The 15,417-nt window shown below is 50.5% G+C and overlaps 1 protein-coding gene across 2 annotated transcripts in view; it reads left to right on the top strand.

Moving 5' to 3' along the window:
* Positions 1 to 11,191, top strand: part of GRIK3 (glutamate ionotropic receptor kainate type subunit 3) — a 124,731-nt gene extending 113,540 nt beyond the window's left edge. For both annotated transcript variants that reach the window (XM_063355673.1, XM_063355674.1), the window contains exons 14-16: positions 5,275 to 5,497; positions 5,736 to 5,986; positions 7,013 to 11,191. In XM_063355673.1, coding sequence (XP_063211743.1) covers positions 5,275 to 5,497; positions 5,736 to 5,986; positions 7,013 to 7,207 — 669 coding nt within the window. In that variant the 3' untranslated portion in view covers positions 7,208 to 11,191. The remainder of the gene's footprint in view (positions 1 to 5,274; positions 5,498 to 5,735; positions 5,987 to 7,012) is intronic.
* The last annotated feature ends 4,226 nt before the right edge of the window (positions 11,192 to 15,417 follow it).

Genomic DNA, 15,417 nt, shown 5'->3' with positions numbered 1-15,417 from the left:
TTCACTTGTCCTTCGCGTACAGAGAAACACGGGAGAGCCAGGACTTCTCCCTCCGCCCAGCGAGGTCAAATGACTGGGCAAACGCTGCGTGGTTTCAGTAGGGCCGCTCTGCCAGTGCCACCTTCCCAGCGACGTCTGTCAAAGAGCACAAGGGTCCGGGGACAGAGCAACGGGCCCCTCCAGTGTCTGCTGAGGATCTGCCCTCCCTCCAGATGGGTGGACTGAAGGAACGGCCGACGGCACAAGGCTTCCCGCACCGTCCCCTGCTCTGCTGCAGTGGGGGGTGACCAGCAGAGACGGCCCCCGCGGGCTGTGTGACTGCTGCTCTTGGAACGCGCCTGCAGATCTGGTGGCCGAGCACCCCTCCAGTTTGCCGAACAGACTGATGGCAGCGGCCTGACGGGGATCCCCCATCGTACCTATTTTGTGGATTATCCACTAGGACTACTTAGCCCAAACTGTTTCCTTGCTCCTTGTATGACTCCTCCCCAAAGCAGCTGCCCTCCCGTTAGGAACTCACTTCTCCACATCTCCATCTTCACGAAGCTGCAAACCACACACACTGCCCCCTACAAGCCACAGCCTGGGCCCTGCGGCCCCCATCCTCTGTGGCTGGTGGCTGTGGCCATCGTTGTCCTTCGCTGAACCTCGTCTGGGTCTGTGGCCCTCCCGGCACCGGGAAGTTGTGACAAAGCGGGACGTAGGGCCACAGAGGGAGAGTGGCGTCCCAGAGCTGAGCAAGGGAGTGGTGGGAAGTGGGAGGACGAGGAAGGCAAACGCCTTGCACACTGGTGCTGCCACAGCTCCCAAACGCCGACCAGATTTGTGCCCGTGTCCAGGCTGAGCGAGGGTCCCACACAGCTCAGCGAAGTCACTGCAGAAGTTCCTGACTGAGCCGAGCCAGACCACAGCTCTGGGGCAGACCCACGGCGAGCGCTCTCGCTCCCACAAAGGGGTTTGCCTGCGCAGCCGAGCCAACCGGCCACGGCAACGGGCGAGCAGAAGAGAGAGTTCCACCAACCAGATTGGCAGATTTTGACTTCACAAAAAGAACTTTTGAGAAGCTATTTATTCCCTGGCAATGCAGATCGAGTTACAGGAATCAACACGGATCAATTAATTTAGGAGCGGCACCTAGCTTTCGTTATAAATCATGCCAGAAATCCTTCATGTCCTTCTTGTGAAGGATGCTGTCTCTCTCTGAACAAATGTCGGGTCTAACGTGCAGTTTGGAGTACGAGTGTGAGAGCGTGTGTATGTGTACATATATATATTCACTTGTACAGAAATGTTAAATCCTCAAGAGTAAGTATCTTCAGTTGGTGAAAATCAATTTATTTTTTCATACAGGCTGGAATTGAAAATCTTAAGCCTGAAAGTTACTTTCTTGCCAATTTCACTGATAAAAAAGCATATATGTCTTGGCAAGATGCCTTGTAGTGGCTCCTCTAAACTATTCCATTAATTTATTTGGGTGACTGGTCTTGAAGCATTGGTTATTAATGCAGCTTCTGAGCTGTGACTCTAAAGAATGAATTCAGAGGCGTCGTCGGCGCTGTTGCAATTGCAGCGTTCAGAGGGGCTGGTGCTCAGCTTTCCATACGTGCATCTCATTTAGCACTAACGCAGGGTTTGATTAAGATGCAGAGGACGGCAGAGCAGATTCTGATGCTATTTATCCCCACAAAAATGAGGAGGAGCTCCACTCCCAGGAATCGGTGGGAGAGGTGTAAGAGGGGAGACAGGATCCCCCTGGTGTGAACCATGGCTGCGCTGAGCAGCAGCGTTAAACTACCGCCTTTCTTCATTAGCCATGATCTCCATCATTCCTAACATTCCAGAGTTCCCGACTCTGGAATTTCTCTGCCCGGAAGAAGTCAGTGTCAGGCCATTTATCTTAATGCTTCAGAGCACCCAAGCGGTTCCTCCACATCTACCTTTGGTGGCAAGGCAGAGTTGTCATCGAGGGGGCCCTGGGGACCCCGCGGAGGATGCAGGGGCACAGGAGGGTCTCTGCCTGCCACCAACTCGCATTGCTTTGATACCGCCCGTGAAAGTAAATGATGACTCCACAGAGAAGAAACTTGCGTCTAGCCACAGCCCAGCAAATATCAGTTCAAACCTGTAATTAATCCCAGTAAAATTTTTTAAGGTAGATTACTTAAGCTGTAAAATCAGAGATGCGGCAAAACAAAACGTACACACACAGAGAAAAGGTCCAACAAATGAACATAATTTATGTGCATTCCTTACTGACTATTAAATTACTACCAAGATGTTTTTGCTTATTTGAATGGTGCGTGCTCAAGTGAGGCCACCCAAATTCCCATAAATACGCGACCACCTTTGCAGTGTGGCCGAAGTATTCTGAGAGGAGGAAAGGGAGGAAGGAACAACTTTTCCCCCAGATAGGAAGAAATGTACAGTGGTGAAAGCTCCCCAGAATTAGGTATGAGCTGAAGCACTGTACGCTCCTCACCGTGGTCGCTCCTGCAATTTTTGATTGATGACTGCTCTCACAATGACTGACAATCGCTTCTAAATTGGACTTTTAACAAATAGCCAGGTCTATCAAACCGCTAGTGCTGTGCTGAGAATCACAGTTGGTGCATTTTCACTTGGAAAAGGAGCGTTCTTATCTCATGGTAGCTAAGTTAAAGAAACTAATAGGAAATAAATTTCCAGCAAGGAGGTGGCAGGCTGTAGAGTCCGGGCAGAGCGGGAGATTGCCTTGAGCAGAGAGGTGCGTCGAGGCGCCCTGCCTGCGTCGGGGGCTTGGGCTGCCCTCCCCAAAGCGCTGCCGCAGCCTTGTCTTTGTGGCACCAGCGGGGTTTGCTGCGGGGAGACAGCCCTTCTCCGCGGAGGGGCTCGGCCCTGTGGTGATGGGTCTCTGGTTCGGCTGTTTCTTTAGCAGGAGCCGGCAGCGACGGGGAGCTCCGGCCTTGCGGCGAGCCCTCGCCCAGGCCAGCTCCAGCCAGAGGGTGCTTGCCTGCCATGGGTGCCCCCACCCCGCACGCCCGGGAGCCCGAGAAAGCTGGGCTCCTCCTGGCATTTCAAAACACAATTAAGTCCTTTCAGCTGGTCAGAAGCGGTGATTTAAGAGGAGAAGAGAAAAGTGTTTTTTCTCTTCCAGGGAGCCCTGTCTCATGTAATTTAAGTTGCCTGAAGAGCTACAATGCCTCATGCAAGTCCTATTAGCTTCACTAAATGCAGCCTATTGATTTTTTGCCAGTTTATTTTGCTCTATGCTTTAAACTGGGAGAACACTGATGTTGTTTAAGAGCTCTGTGTCAACACCCAAGGAGCATTAAATGCAGGAAGAGAAGGAGAGAAAGGGAGAGCCAGTGAACCCAGAGGCTTCTGATGTGAACTATATAAATGTTAAACAAGTCGTTATCAGCAAGCCGAGTATGCTATTCATTTCAATTACCCATTGTAATGCACAGATATTTAATAATCCTTTTGGAGGCTACATTTCTTGCTGCTCTTTGAGCTTTGATAGATGGCACAAATCTACCTTACAGGCACTGGCCCAGATTTTCAAGTGAGGGAGATTATCCTGCCTCTTGAATGGAGTTTGCTGCGGCACATCCACTACTGCACGTTCATCAAGTGGATTATAACAAGCACGAGCTTTAAGTGAGAAGAAATGAGTCCGTGGTTATTTCAGGCAGGAGAATGAGCCCCCAGGGTTAAAGACAGAGGAACAGCCCGTGTCACGGTGCTATACTGACCAATTTCGGGGTGTTAAGCCACGTGCCAACTTTTGTTAAATATGCCGAATAAAGGAGGTGGACAGGCGAAGCATTTGGAATATGAAGCATCATGGGGGACGCTTTTTTCTTAGCTAATTTACCCTTATTTATAGTGTTTTTCTGAGAAGTACCTATGCTGGCATGTTTTGGGTGATGTTGAAAAACGAGGGGGAGATGTGATAGCAGCAGTTGGGATGGGCTGGGGCTCCATCTCCTGCTTTTTTATGGAAGGACAGAGACCTGAAACAGAGATAAACAACAGCTAAACCAGAAAGTGCTTCTGGCGCAGCGACTCCTCGTGCAGCTGCAGGTGAGCAGTTCCCCTTATTCAAGGCAAAGCACAAAGACTTATCAGCCCCTCCAACTTATCAGCCAGCTTCAGGCTCTTGCTAAGTAGTGCTGTGGAGGAGGAGGTTTTGGCTGACTAAGCTGCCTCTTATAAAATAAGAAGGCAAAATGAGATCTCGGAAAACCAAGAAATTAGGCAGAGAAGAAGAACAGCACATAAAGGAGCGGGCAGCAGCAGGAACACAAGCCTCAATATCCAAGTGCTTTTCCAGCGCTCAGCTGGGTGCGCAGAGCTGGGCTGACGAGAGCCACGTTCACCCACGGGAATGCAGCCACCAGCGAAGGGGGTACAGCAGAACGCGGATGTGCCTTTCCCGGGGAGTCTCTCTGGACTGAAGCCGGTTATGTCTTTTGTGACAACCTACATAGGGACAATTCAGAAGGTGGTCGTAGATAAATGCTGTGTTTCAAATGTTATGGAAAGAAATAAAATAACCACATTTCTTCTCACCCAACACATTTTATAGAAGAAGAAAAAGACATTCATGTGAATAGTAAGCTAGAAAACATATTCCTTTTTTAACAGAATGCCTGCTGATAGTGAAAGAATAGCCATGTTTATTTTTAGCCGTAAGACAATCATCTTGAATATTTCTATGCCTCTGTTTATATGGATACGTTAAATTTGTTTGGCAGTTGCACATATCTCAGAGGAGACATGTTTCCTTGCGATGCTTGAGGAAAGACAAACATATAATAGAGTGTGTCCAAAAGAGAAAAACATGCCCTCTGAAATGTTGTCTGTCTTCTCTCATTGTACAGAAACATTACAGGATAAACAAAATTCTGGTTAGGAAACAAATACATCTAAACAGACATACTGATAGCCTGTCACACCAGCAAGTTCTGCAGCGCATCAAGGCAGGGCCTCGCCGTACCTGACTGACGCGAAGGAACAGCTCGGTTCCACCTGCAGGAGAAGGTCTCTGGAGCGCTGACTTTCTGCTGAGTGTCTGCGCAACGTGTGCTGGAACCTTTGCCTCTCGTTACGGCAACGCGAAGCCAAACGATGTTAGGCCGTGAAAGCAGAGAGATATTTAAGACAAGGTCAAATTGGGAATAGTTCCATTATGTGACCTGTTCTCAAACTAGCATTTACTGTAAAGACACAAGGTTTCAGCAAAAAGATGACTAATTCTTATTTTGGGGGTGGGGGGTATTGTTTTTCCAGAAATCCAAAATTTCCACATTTGAAAAAATGTGGGCTTTCATGAGCAGCAAACCCACAGCACTTGTTAAAAACAACGAGGAAGGAATCCAGCGAACCCTCACAGCCGATTACGCCCTGCTGATGGAGTCAACCACCATCGAATACATCACCCAGAGGAACTGCAACCTGACTCAGATCGGGGGCCTCATCGATTCCAAAGGCTACGGCATTGGGACTCCCATGGGTAAGTGACAGTGGTGGGGTTCCTGCAGGTAGCCCTGGAGCGGGGCTGGTAACCCCAAATACAACAGATGGGATTAAGACAGTCCACTCCCACCAGCGAGTTTCCAAATACCAAAGCTTATACTGTCTGCCTGTTGAAGAGCGGCCTGAACAGCCCTGCTTAGCGCAGACACGTTCCCTACTTTATGTGACTTTTGTCCTATTTTCCCGCTGTGTGTAACGGTGTTCCCCCTCCCCAGGGTCACCGTACAGGGACAAGATCACCATTGCCATCCTCCAGCTCCAGGAGGAGGACAAGCTCCACGTAATGAAGGAGAAGTGGTGGCGAGGGAACGGCTGCCCTGAGGATGAGAACAAGGAGGCCAGCGCTCTGGGCATCCAAAACATCGGTGGGATTTTCATCGTTTTGGCAGCGGGCTTGGTGCTGTCCGTCTTCGTGGCCATGGTGGAGTTCATCTACAAGCTGCGCAAAACGGCGGAGCGCGAGCAGGTACTGATTTCCTCGGTCTGCCTGCGCCACCACTAGCCCAGCCGTTACGGATGTTACAGGCTGGCCCCAGAGACAGGCAGGGAGACGGGCAGAGGGATCCGGGGCTGCAAGGGCTGAAATGCAGCACCCCCGAAATGCCCTTCCCTAAGGCTCATTGCGTCTGTCCCGCTCCGACAGCCTCAGGTGAGGGGGTAAATCACGTCTGCTCTGATCAGGGTCATCTGCTGCTGCAGTAACTAGACTAGTAAACATTTGTAGGGTAGTTTTGAGCAAGCCAACACATAAGTCATAAAAATACGGACATAGATCCTTGGGAAGGGACCTTTCTGAGCTGTTCCATCCACTCACCACTATCACATGCAATCGTGTTGCATATTCCGGGCGTAACGCATGAAGTCTCCATCTCTTCTCCCCGCTCCTGTTCAAAGGGCCTCAAGAAACTTGCCAGGGTCCACCAGGAAGCCTCATACTATTTTATCAACTTTTCCCAACACTTATAACAAACAGCCCGTCCCACCCGCAGTGGTTGATTAGTGCTCATGAAACGAGGACTGCTTTGATGTTTTTTCCTCTTCCTCATGTGTCATGGTACGGTAAGTGGACAGTGCATTTGTGTGCATGACCAGGAATCAAAGCGAGCTGCCCATGTGATGGACTAGATAGATGAAGGAAAACTGCCCACTAGCAAGCCCAGCAGGATTCGATAGCCCTCTGTTTCCCAGCACATAAATCTACCGGCCCCCAGCAGGGATCACACAAAGCACTGGCACTCCGACAGCCGCCTGTAGCTCTGCCTTTTTGCAGGATTTAGTCTGTCAAAGCTGTAATTCTTGCCAAAGGAGAGAGGGGTCAACCAGACGCCCGTGCGTCACTGAAGTCCCACTAAGCACAGCTGATGCCTTAAATGCAGCCTTACCCTCGTGCTTGCCCTCTGCAGAGCCTAGTTTCAGCATCCTCCTGCTCACGGAGAGGTTAGCAGAGCGTTTTGCCAGGAGTAACGGTGCCTTTTGTCCCTGCTCTCCCCAGCGCTCCCTCTGCAGCGCCATGGCCGATGAGATCCGGCTGTCCCTCACCTGCCAGCGACGGGTCAAACACAAGCCCCAGCCCCCCGTCATGGTGAAGACGGACGCCGTGATCAACATGCACACGTTCAACGACCGACGGCTGCCAGGGAAGGACAACATGACCTGCAACACTGGATTGACACCTGTGTTTCCCTAGGGAATGGGAACGGGGGGGCGGGAGGGAAGGAATTGCAGCAGACAAGGCTGGATGCACTCTTAACTAGGGAAGAAAGGATTAAAAAACAAGAAAAAAAAAAACAGAAAAAAAAAAAGCCTGGTTTGGTTCATTTCAAGAACAAGGCCTTTACAATACAGCTGCATCGATCACCGGCATAGAAGCAAGAACTTCAAAGCACGGACTGTAACATGGGTCTTGGGGCTTTTCTGTTTTGTTTTTGTTATTTTTCATTCCTTTTTCTTTAACGCTTAGATCCTACAGGCCTCATGGAGTCCAAACACACTACCATCCAGGAGTCTGATGTTTACATACTGAAAACACACGGAGGCGAAACAGGATTGAGCCAAACTGACCCTCGGCGGGTCCGGAGGAGCCCCCGAGAGAGGCTTCTTTAGCATGGCAATAAAAAGAAACACTTGGTCGGGTGCAGCGCGAGCGAGCATCTATTCCACTGACATACACAGCACATTTAGGATACGTTGTCCAGGAAAGGGAAAGGTATCTGTGAAGCACCATGGTGGTCAAGGCTGTGCCTTCTCTCAAAGCAGCTCACGGTGGCCCTTTACCTCACGGCTGTGCTGGCTGTGGCCACCCGCAGCTGGAAGTGCACGGGGAGTGTGGGGGAAGAAGGCAACACCCACGTTCATCAGGAGATCCAAGACAGCTGACTGCGAAGGGGCAAGTTCACCTGAACGGAGCCGAACTCCTGGCCAGGGATGGGACAGCGGGCGGGAGCTACTGCCATCTCTGAGTGCCACCACCCACACATCCCCTGCCAAACTCCAGCCCGCGCCCAGGGTGACACCCTGATCTCCAGGTCCTCAGCTCCTTCACTCTTCCCACAAAGCTCAGTCCCTCCTGAAGAAGTGTGGCGAGCGGCCGAGTCCACAGGCTTTTGCAGGAGCAGAGCTGTTTCCAAGAGCCAAACGGTATCAGTTTCCATGAAATTCAGCAGTGCTGAACGGCAGCTCTGCCGTGTCCGCACTCAGACCAGGAGAGGACCCTATGTCTGGTTTAGGACTAAACGCTCTCCACGGCATCAGAGACCTGAGAGACGAAGCCTCAGCCTGCAGGGCCAGGGCTGGCCTGGGACACGCAGCACTGTGGGAGCCAAGCCTGACACCCCCCTTGCTCTGCCCGGGGAAGCGCAGCCCCTCAGGCAGCATCTCCACGTGATTTAAGCAAACATAGACTAAAACATTTTTAAGAAATCTTCCACGAACCGTGTTCTTATTTTCAGGTTGCTTAACCCAGAAGCCTGGTCCTGCAGATGAATTTAGCCAGAATTACCAAAGACCCCTCTGCTGACCTAAAGTAACGCTCAAGCAACGTCACTCAGCTCCATCCCTCCACGGGGAACCACACGGGTGGCCAGTGGGACACTCTGCGGATTCATTTGCAAAATGAAACAAACAGAAATGGCTCTGCCCATTGTAACCCAGAACATGACGAGGAGAGGTGCTTAAACGTGCCTAAAAGCTCTGATTTAAACACTGGCGTTGAAGAAAAGAGCAACCTCCTTCCCTTGCACACGTAAGGGTGACGGTGACCTGCCGCAGCTCGTGCTCTGCTGGAAACCCCTCCTGCACCCACCACCCAAATCCCGGTTCAGAGGGCAGGGCAGCGATGGAGCAGCCGGCGCTCAAGCTCTGCATCCCGAATCTTGGCCCTCCGTGTCGTGAGCGTAGCGAGGTGCCACGGCCACCGCAGGAACCAGCAGCGGAACTGACCCAGTTTGCCCTCCCTGAGCTGCAAGGCCTTTCTGGAAATTTATCCTCGCCCAAAGGAACAAACCTGTTTGTAGCTGATTTCACGTTTTTTTCCCACCTGTTTCTATCAGAGGCTCAGTTAGGAAGGTTATCTGTGGAGCTGATGAGAATTAGCAAATTAGCTCAAGGGGAGAGAGCTGCTCCCCCCTGCCATCACAGACCAGAATTTGTCCTTAATTTGTTTTTTTCTGCGGTGCAAAGAAGCAACACAGTGACCCGAAACAAAAAAATGAATTTGTCATATTTTGACTCAAGTAAAGGTACGCAAAGAATTTACGTTAATTTTCACCTTTTCATAGAAACCATGAAAAATTAGGGGTGAAAGCTACCAACTCAATGGGCATCACATTCTCAATGGTTTGCTGATTAAATACCTATGGCAGAGGATAGAGTGGAAGTATGGGTCTGCTTCCCAAAGCTACTGACGTTGTGCATTTCTTTGCAAACCCATAGGCTTGTCAGAGCAGTAGATTTTGTTTCCCTTGCAGATTTCTAAGCTCTTAGAAAGAGATTTTTACAATTAAGGCAGAGAAAAGCAAAACGGGCTTTAAATGTCCAGAGTGTAAAATACCACAGAAAATAGCATTCATTTTTCTTCTTGACAGATTTTTAGAAAATAAATAAATAAATAAATATTACTAATGCCATAAACCCCATTTATTCATTTTTGACACCGGTTTGATTTGATTTTATGCACAAACATCCCGGAGTGACAGGTGAGCATCTGGAATGCCCGGTGCTATCTGCCGGCACGACCAAACCCTGCGGCTGAACCCTTTCCCGTCCTTCTCCGCATTGCCCAGAAACCAGCCATGGAATAGCAGCTAACCTCATGCATCTACATCACGGCTCTGTGTTTAAATCCTGATCATTAAAACATTTGACATTTAACAACATGGAAATGTTCCGCACCGCTCAAACCAACGCAGGAGCCGGGGGAGCCGCTGCCTCCCCACTCCCCCCAAGCTCCTGCTCCCCACGAGCTGGTGGTCGCAGCCCCAGCCTTCCCGCGGCCGCCCGGGGGCAGCTCCAGTGGGACGAGGGGCAATTCAGCTGCAGCTACAGCGCTCGGCAGAGACCGGAATCTCTCCTGTTATTCCCTGGGTGCTCCTCGCTTCCGTCCCGGGCAGCGTGGGAGCCCGTAAGCCACACATGTTTCACGGCAGAGGAGGAGAAGGAGCCCGACTCTTGGCAGCGATGCGCTGGGAGACTCCAGAAGGGACAGACCTGACCACAAAGCCTCAAAGCTGTCTGCCAGCCGTTCTGGGACCTGTTTGTGACTGTCGGCAACTCATGTCTTAGAAATCATCTGACTTCCAGCTGTGTTTCAATCAGTTCCTTTCTTCGCTTGGTGGGCAGAAGGACTGAAAAAGTGAGGAGGAAATAAAGGAAAACCAGGTTTGGGCTATTAAACTGTACCTGAACTGTTGTCACCTCAGTTCACTGTCCCTTTATCACTTGCTTTTTCCTTCCAGCTCTCCCGTGAGACAGAGCAGGGGCACAGTGGGTAGCTTTGGTTGGGGTTGCTTTTCTGTTTGGAGTTAACCAGCAGCGTGTTGGGTACGACGGCGAGACGAGAGACCCACAAAGACACAAGGGAACCAGCTCCAGCTCCGGGCACCCACCGCTCTCCCCTTGGTGGGGGCTTCTGCGGAGCGGGATTTGGCCGGGCGCCAGCACGGGGGGGGGTCTCTGGGAATGTCACCGCAAAGGGTCCCCCCCACAGGTGCTGGCAGCTGTCACCCGGCGCTCACCAGCCTGAGCCACGCGCAGCCGAACCGTGCAGAGACCCAGCGACCGCAGGGGTGACGGCACGTCCCTGCGTGGGAGTCACGGTCCTGGGCATTGGCGTAGCAAGCCCTCTGCTCTCTGTACCTTATTTTGACATATTTCTCAAAAAAAGACAAAAAGAAGAAAAAGAAAAAAAAAAAACAGAAAAGAGTGGATAAAAAAGGAAAAAAATGGTCTCCGTGACATTCAGGGGATTTTCCTTTGTGGACATGCAGAATTTCTATGAATATAGTTTTTTGTAAACATTTTGTAACAATTTTGGTTTCATAGTAACTGTGTTACTTGCTGATCATTCTAGGCTGATGTAAATAAAATTTCCAAAAAAAAAAAAGAAAAAATTCTGATTATTTTCCTTTTTAAGACACTGTGATATATCAAAGTGCACAGTTTGCTGTATGAAGTAATATGGTTTTAAATTTTAAATAAAAATAATTTCTAGAAAATAATGAAGTTTACGCCTGTTTCTACTGAGCAGTTCCTTTCTTCCTTGTGGAAATTTTATACCTAAGAACGAGCTGTTGAACGACATCCCCCATCTCTCCTGACAATCAGCCATAAAAAGCCAGTGATAAAAAAACCAGTTCGCAACTAGACGCCCTGCTGTCGGGAGACGAGCTGCCAGCGCTGCTGGGCAGAGGGGATTTGTGCGCGTTCAGGAGCGATGATGATGGCTTTGGCCACAGCCCACGGGGAGGAAGGAAAGATCCCGATTTGCTTCACCTTCGGCCAGAGAGGGTAGGACAGCCGAGGAGGCTCAGACGGAAAAACTCTCCCTGCCCCATGGCCTGAGGGAAAGGCTGGTGTCAGACAAATCATTAAGCCCAGGTACTCCATGAAGAGCCACCTGCAGAACCACTCTCCCGGTGTGGTTCGCCCGCGGGCCGCGTGTGCTTTTCATTACGGGAAGGTGCCTGAGCCCCGGAGCTCCGACAGGGCAGCGGGTCCCCAGTGGGCTTCCAGGTTCATAAAAGCTCTGTTTACCTGCTTTCCCTTTCAATGTAAGTCAAAAATCTTATTAGCCTGATAAAAGCTGAAAGCACCCTAAAGGCCAATGTTTATTAGTCTGAAATCTTTATGACTCTGCTTTATTGTATTGAGGCAGGGATAAAATGTCTGCGGTTTCCAGGATGGGAAGGATGAGAGCGACCTGAGCTGTGCTATTGGAGGCTGGAATAAAACAAACTCTAAAGGCAGAGGCACAGCCCCGGGGCCGGCCTGGCAAGCCTCGGTCCCCACAGCCCTCCCCTCCTCCCCGGTGAGAGATGGGCATCGCCCTGGGTTTGGGGTGGAAGGGTGGCATTTTAGGCACTGTGATTGTGCATTTATTAAACAATCCCCAGAAGTTGCCACTTCCTGTACACTGAGATTTAAAAGACAATTCCTTCCCACTTTAATTATTTTTAAGGGTCACCCTCATAAATCTTTCTCATCTCGATTCACTCGGGCCCCCTGGAAAACCGCAGCTTTGACGCTCCTGCCAAGGAGGGACTTTCAGAGCAGAGCCGAGTCTCACTTTTATATTCTGAACCCTGATCAATATGCAGAGAACACGTCAAAAAGAAGGGAAAAAAAGGTAAAAGCAACTGATGCCTTTGCAAAGCTTCTTCTACATTGTCCATAGAATGTGAGACCAGCTTCTGGGAACGAAATCCCTTCCCACGTGCCAATGGTGGCACAAGGGAATGGCTGCTCCTGTCTGCCGAGGAAAGCAGAGGGCAGGACAGGGCAGCGCTGGCCGACCCTGCGCGGCAAACCCCCATCTGCACTAGAAATGTGAGCAATTGTCAACATAAATCGTTATCACCAATAACACAAGGCAGCAATTAACCTTGTCAGTCAACGGATCACCCTTTACTGCCTGTGGACCCACCGCCTCAAAGCTGCCAATCATGCTACAAATGAATAATTAATCAGACAACAGATTTCACTCATAAAAAAGGAGATCGGTTCCCTTTGAGTGCCAATTAGTCCCTCTGGGCAAAAGAGGGAGAAAATTGGGAAATGGTGAGAAGCATCTCTGCCCAACCTCCCACCTCCCTCTTCCATCCAGGCACCTTTAGACATTTTAGATTTTCAGCTCAGCAGAGAGAACAATTTTTAACCTCCAGTTTTTTCAGCAAAATCCCATTTTAAAGCGGTAATTGTACATCTGCGAGCAGGTGTTTTCCTGACCCTGGATGTCAGAGCTCTGATGCATCCCTGTGCCGGCTCACGGGGAAGGACAGCCGACCAGAACCACCACGACTCCTCCCTCGCGCTCCTCTTGCTCTCTACCCAGCAACTACCAACACCAGCTCTTTCCTCCTCCCTCCAACCAAACCTTTGTCACTCAGGAAGGACTCAGGCAAGTTGGGGCATAAATGTTTTCATAAGCAAAATACATCTGATTTCCTTAAAGAAAATTTGGTGAAGAAACAGAATGAGGGCAGCAGAGAATCCAGCTTCTCCTCTATTTCACCACGCAGTCGGTTTAACAGCCCAAGAGCAGTCACTGTATGTGGGAAGAATTGGGTATGCATCCTTAACATACAGGCCCATGACAGCCATGGAAACAGGGAGCTCTAACTACAGGTAATAAAATAACTTTCCACTTGAAAAAGCCCTTGGCCTTTCAGGCATCGAGAGGCTTTCAGGCTCTTGATACGATTTTCCGAAGTGGCGTTATCGTCATCCCGAGCGAGCTTGCTGAGTGTGCCGGGGTGAGCACGGCTCGCACCACCGCCAGGTCTTGCTCCGCGGGGCAGAACCTGAAGCAATGGCACCACAGGGGATGTCGTCGGCTGAGCTACAGAGCCTCCTCCAGAGACCACTCCATTGTCCCTCTCCGGGAGGAACCAAGTGGGAGCAGGGCAGGCTGGGCCCTGCAGAACCCGAGGGGAACGTCAATGAGGGGTGAAACCCAGCAGGGAAGTGAGCTCGCCAGCAGCCGGCACAAAACAGAACCTATCCTGAGCCTTTGCTGGACACCCGGTCTGGATCCGAACTTGCTTGTGACATCTGGAAGAATTTGGAAGGATATTTTCCTTCAAGAATTTCTGTACAATTTCTGTATCAGATATTTTCAGCCAGGAACTGAAATCTCAAACTAGCCATGGGGCCAGTGGTGTATGTTAATGTTCTACTTTTAACTAGAAAAACCTGGGATTCCGGCTTGGAAAGCTGCGCATCTCGCAAGAGCTCAGGTAAACAGAGGAAAAGAAACAAAGCAGAAGACACGAGAAAACTGAAAGACGTGTCGTACCCTGAGGGGCAAGGAAGGGTGGAGAGCAGGAGACCGGCTCTGTCAGCAGAAGCGGGGGCTGAGGGTCACGGCAGCCCCGGGACAGCACAGGACTGCATGGGGCTGCGACTGCACTCCCAGCTGGGGCTGGTGACAGGGACAGGCTCTGTGCCGGCTCCTCTCACCCCAGCAGAAGCTGCTCTTCTGCCAGATGCTTGTAGCATCAGCAGCTATGGACATATGGCTTTGGTTTTCCTCTGCTTTTCCAGATGTTAAAAGTATTAAAATAAATAAAAAAGCCCATCCCCTTGCCTCAAGGTAAGAACAACCTTCCTAAGGATGCTCCTGCCTGGCCACCTCCCGTGGTGCCAGAGAACTGTTCGGAGGGAGAGGGGGAGCACACAAGGATGGTCTTTACAACACGAGAGAGCACCAAGGATGGGTCAGGACCGGAGCAGAATCAGGCCCCGCTGCCGACCGAGTGAGAAGGAGCATCTCAGCCGGAGGCGTTAGTGCCCAGGGACATTGTCAGAGCTGAACGTGCTGAGCAATTTGCTGGGGCAGACAGGGTGCTGACACCTTTTATTTTAAGTAGTATCAATGGTGCTATTTAGTACACGCCGAACACCGACTGAAAGCATCATCTGAGTAAACAAGAACTCTTTTGGCAGCACTGAAGTAACATATGGGCTCTGTATATAATGTGCCTTGAAATGGTTTTTGTAGATTAGCAAATTGACTGTGATACAGCTAATACTTCACAGCCCCAAAGACACTCTGCCTGGCTGAAGGGAGGACCAGGGCTGCAGTGGCTTCTTTTTGTGGGCACTAAAGGGAAGCAGGTGGAACCAGAAGATGATCTCCAGCAGGAGGGAAAGGGGGATCATTACAGGGAGAAAGGGGGCACACGGCAGAGTGCAGGGTTTGATGAATCATTGCAGAAAAGGCTGAAAGTGTGCTGCAGAAAGATTTCAGGCACATCAGGCACCATCCCATCCTTCTAGGGCTTTTTACCCTTCAGCACTAGTCAGCTTATTTTCATCCTCCCCTGCTGCCCAGGATGTCTTTCCATTTTCTACATGCATGCTGTTTACTCACATTATGGCTTTTTCTCTATTAATGTGTTTATCTTTCTCCCTATGCTTTGTTGGACGCACCATTCACTGCCTCTTTATGGCAAAGTGGCTGCTACACTTTGACAGTGGATTTTGCTCAGGGAAGTTTAGGCTGCTGCTCGCACTGTTGTTATGGCGGGTATCATTAACCATGCCAGATTTGCACCATTTTTACAGTCGGTGGCAGCCTCTGCGCTCCTCAGAGCCGGGGAGCGGAGGGGCTGGGGGTGCCGGGGGGAACCAGCCCATGGGGGTACCCGCACGGTTCGCTCTCCCGCAGTGGGAGCCTGCAGG

Source organism: Chroicocephalus ridibundus, chromosome 19 (genome assembly GCF_963924245.1).
Source record: "Chroicocephalus ridibundus chromosome 19, bChrRid1.1, whole genome shotgun sequence".
NCBI classification, from domain to species: domain Eukaryota; kingdom Metazoa; phylum Chordata; class Aves; order Charadriiformes; family Laridae; genus Chroicocephalus; species Chroicocephalus ridibundus.
The sequence above is the reverse complement of the archived record's forward strand: the minus strand, read 5'-3'. Positions and strand labels throughout refer to the sequence as shown.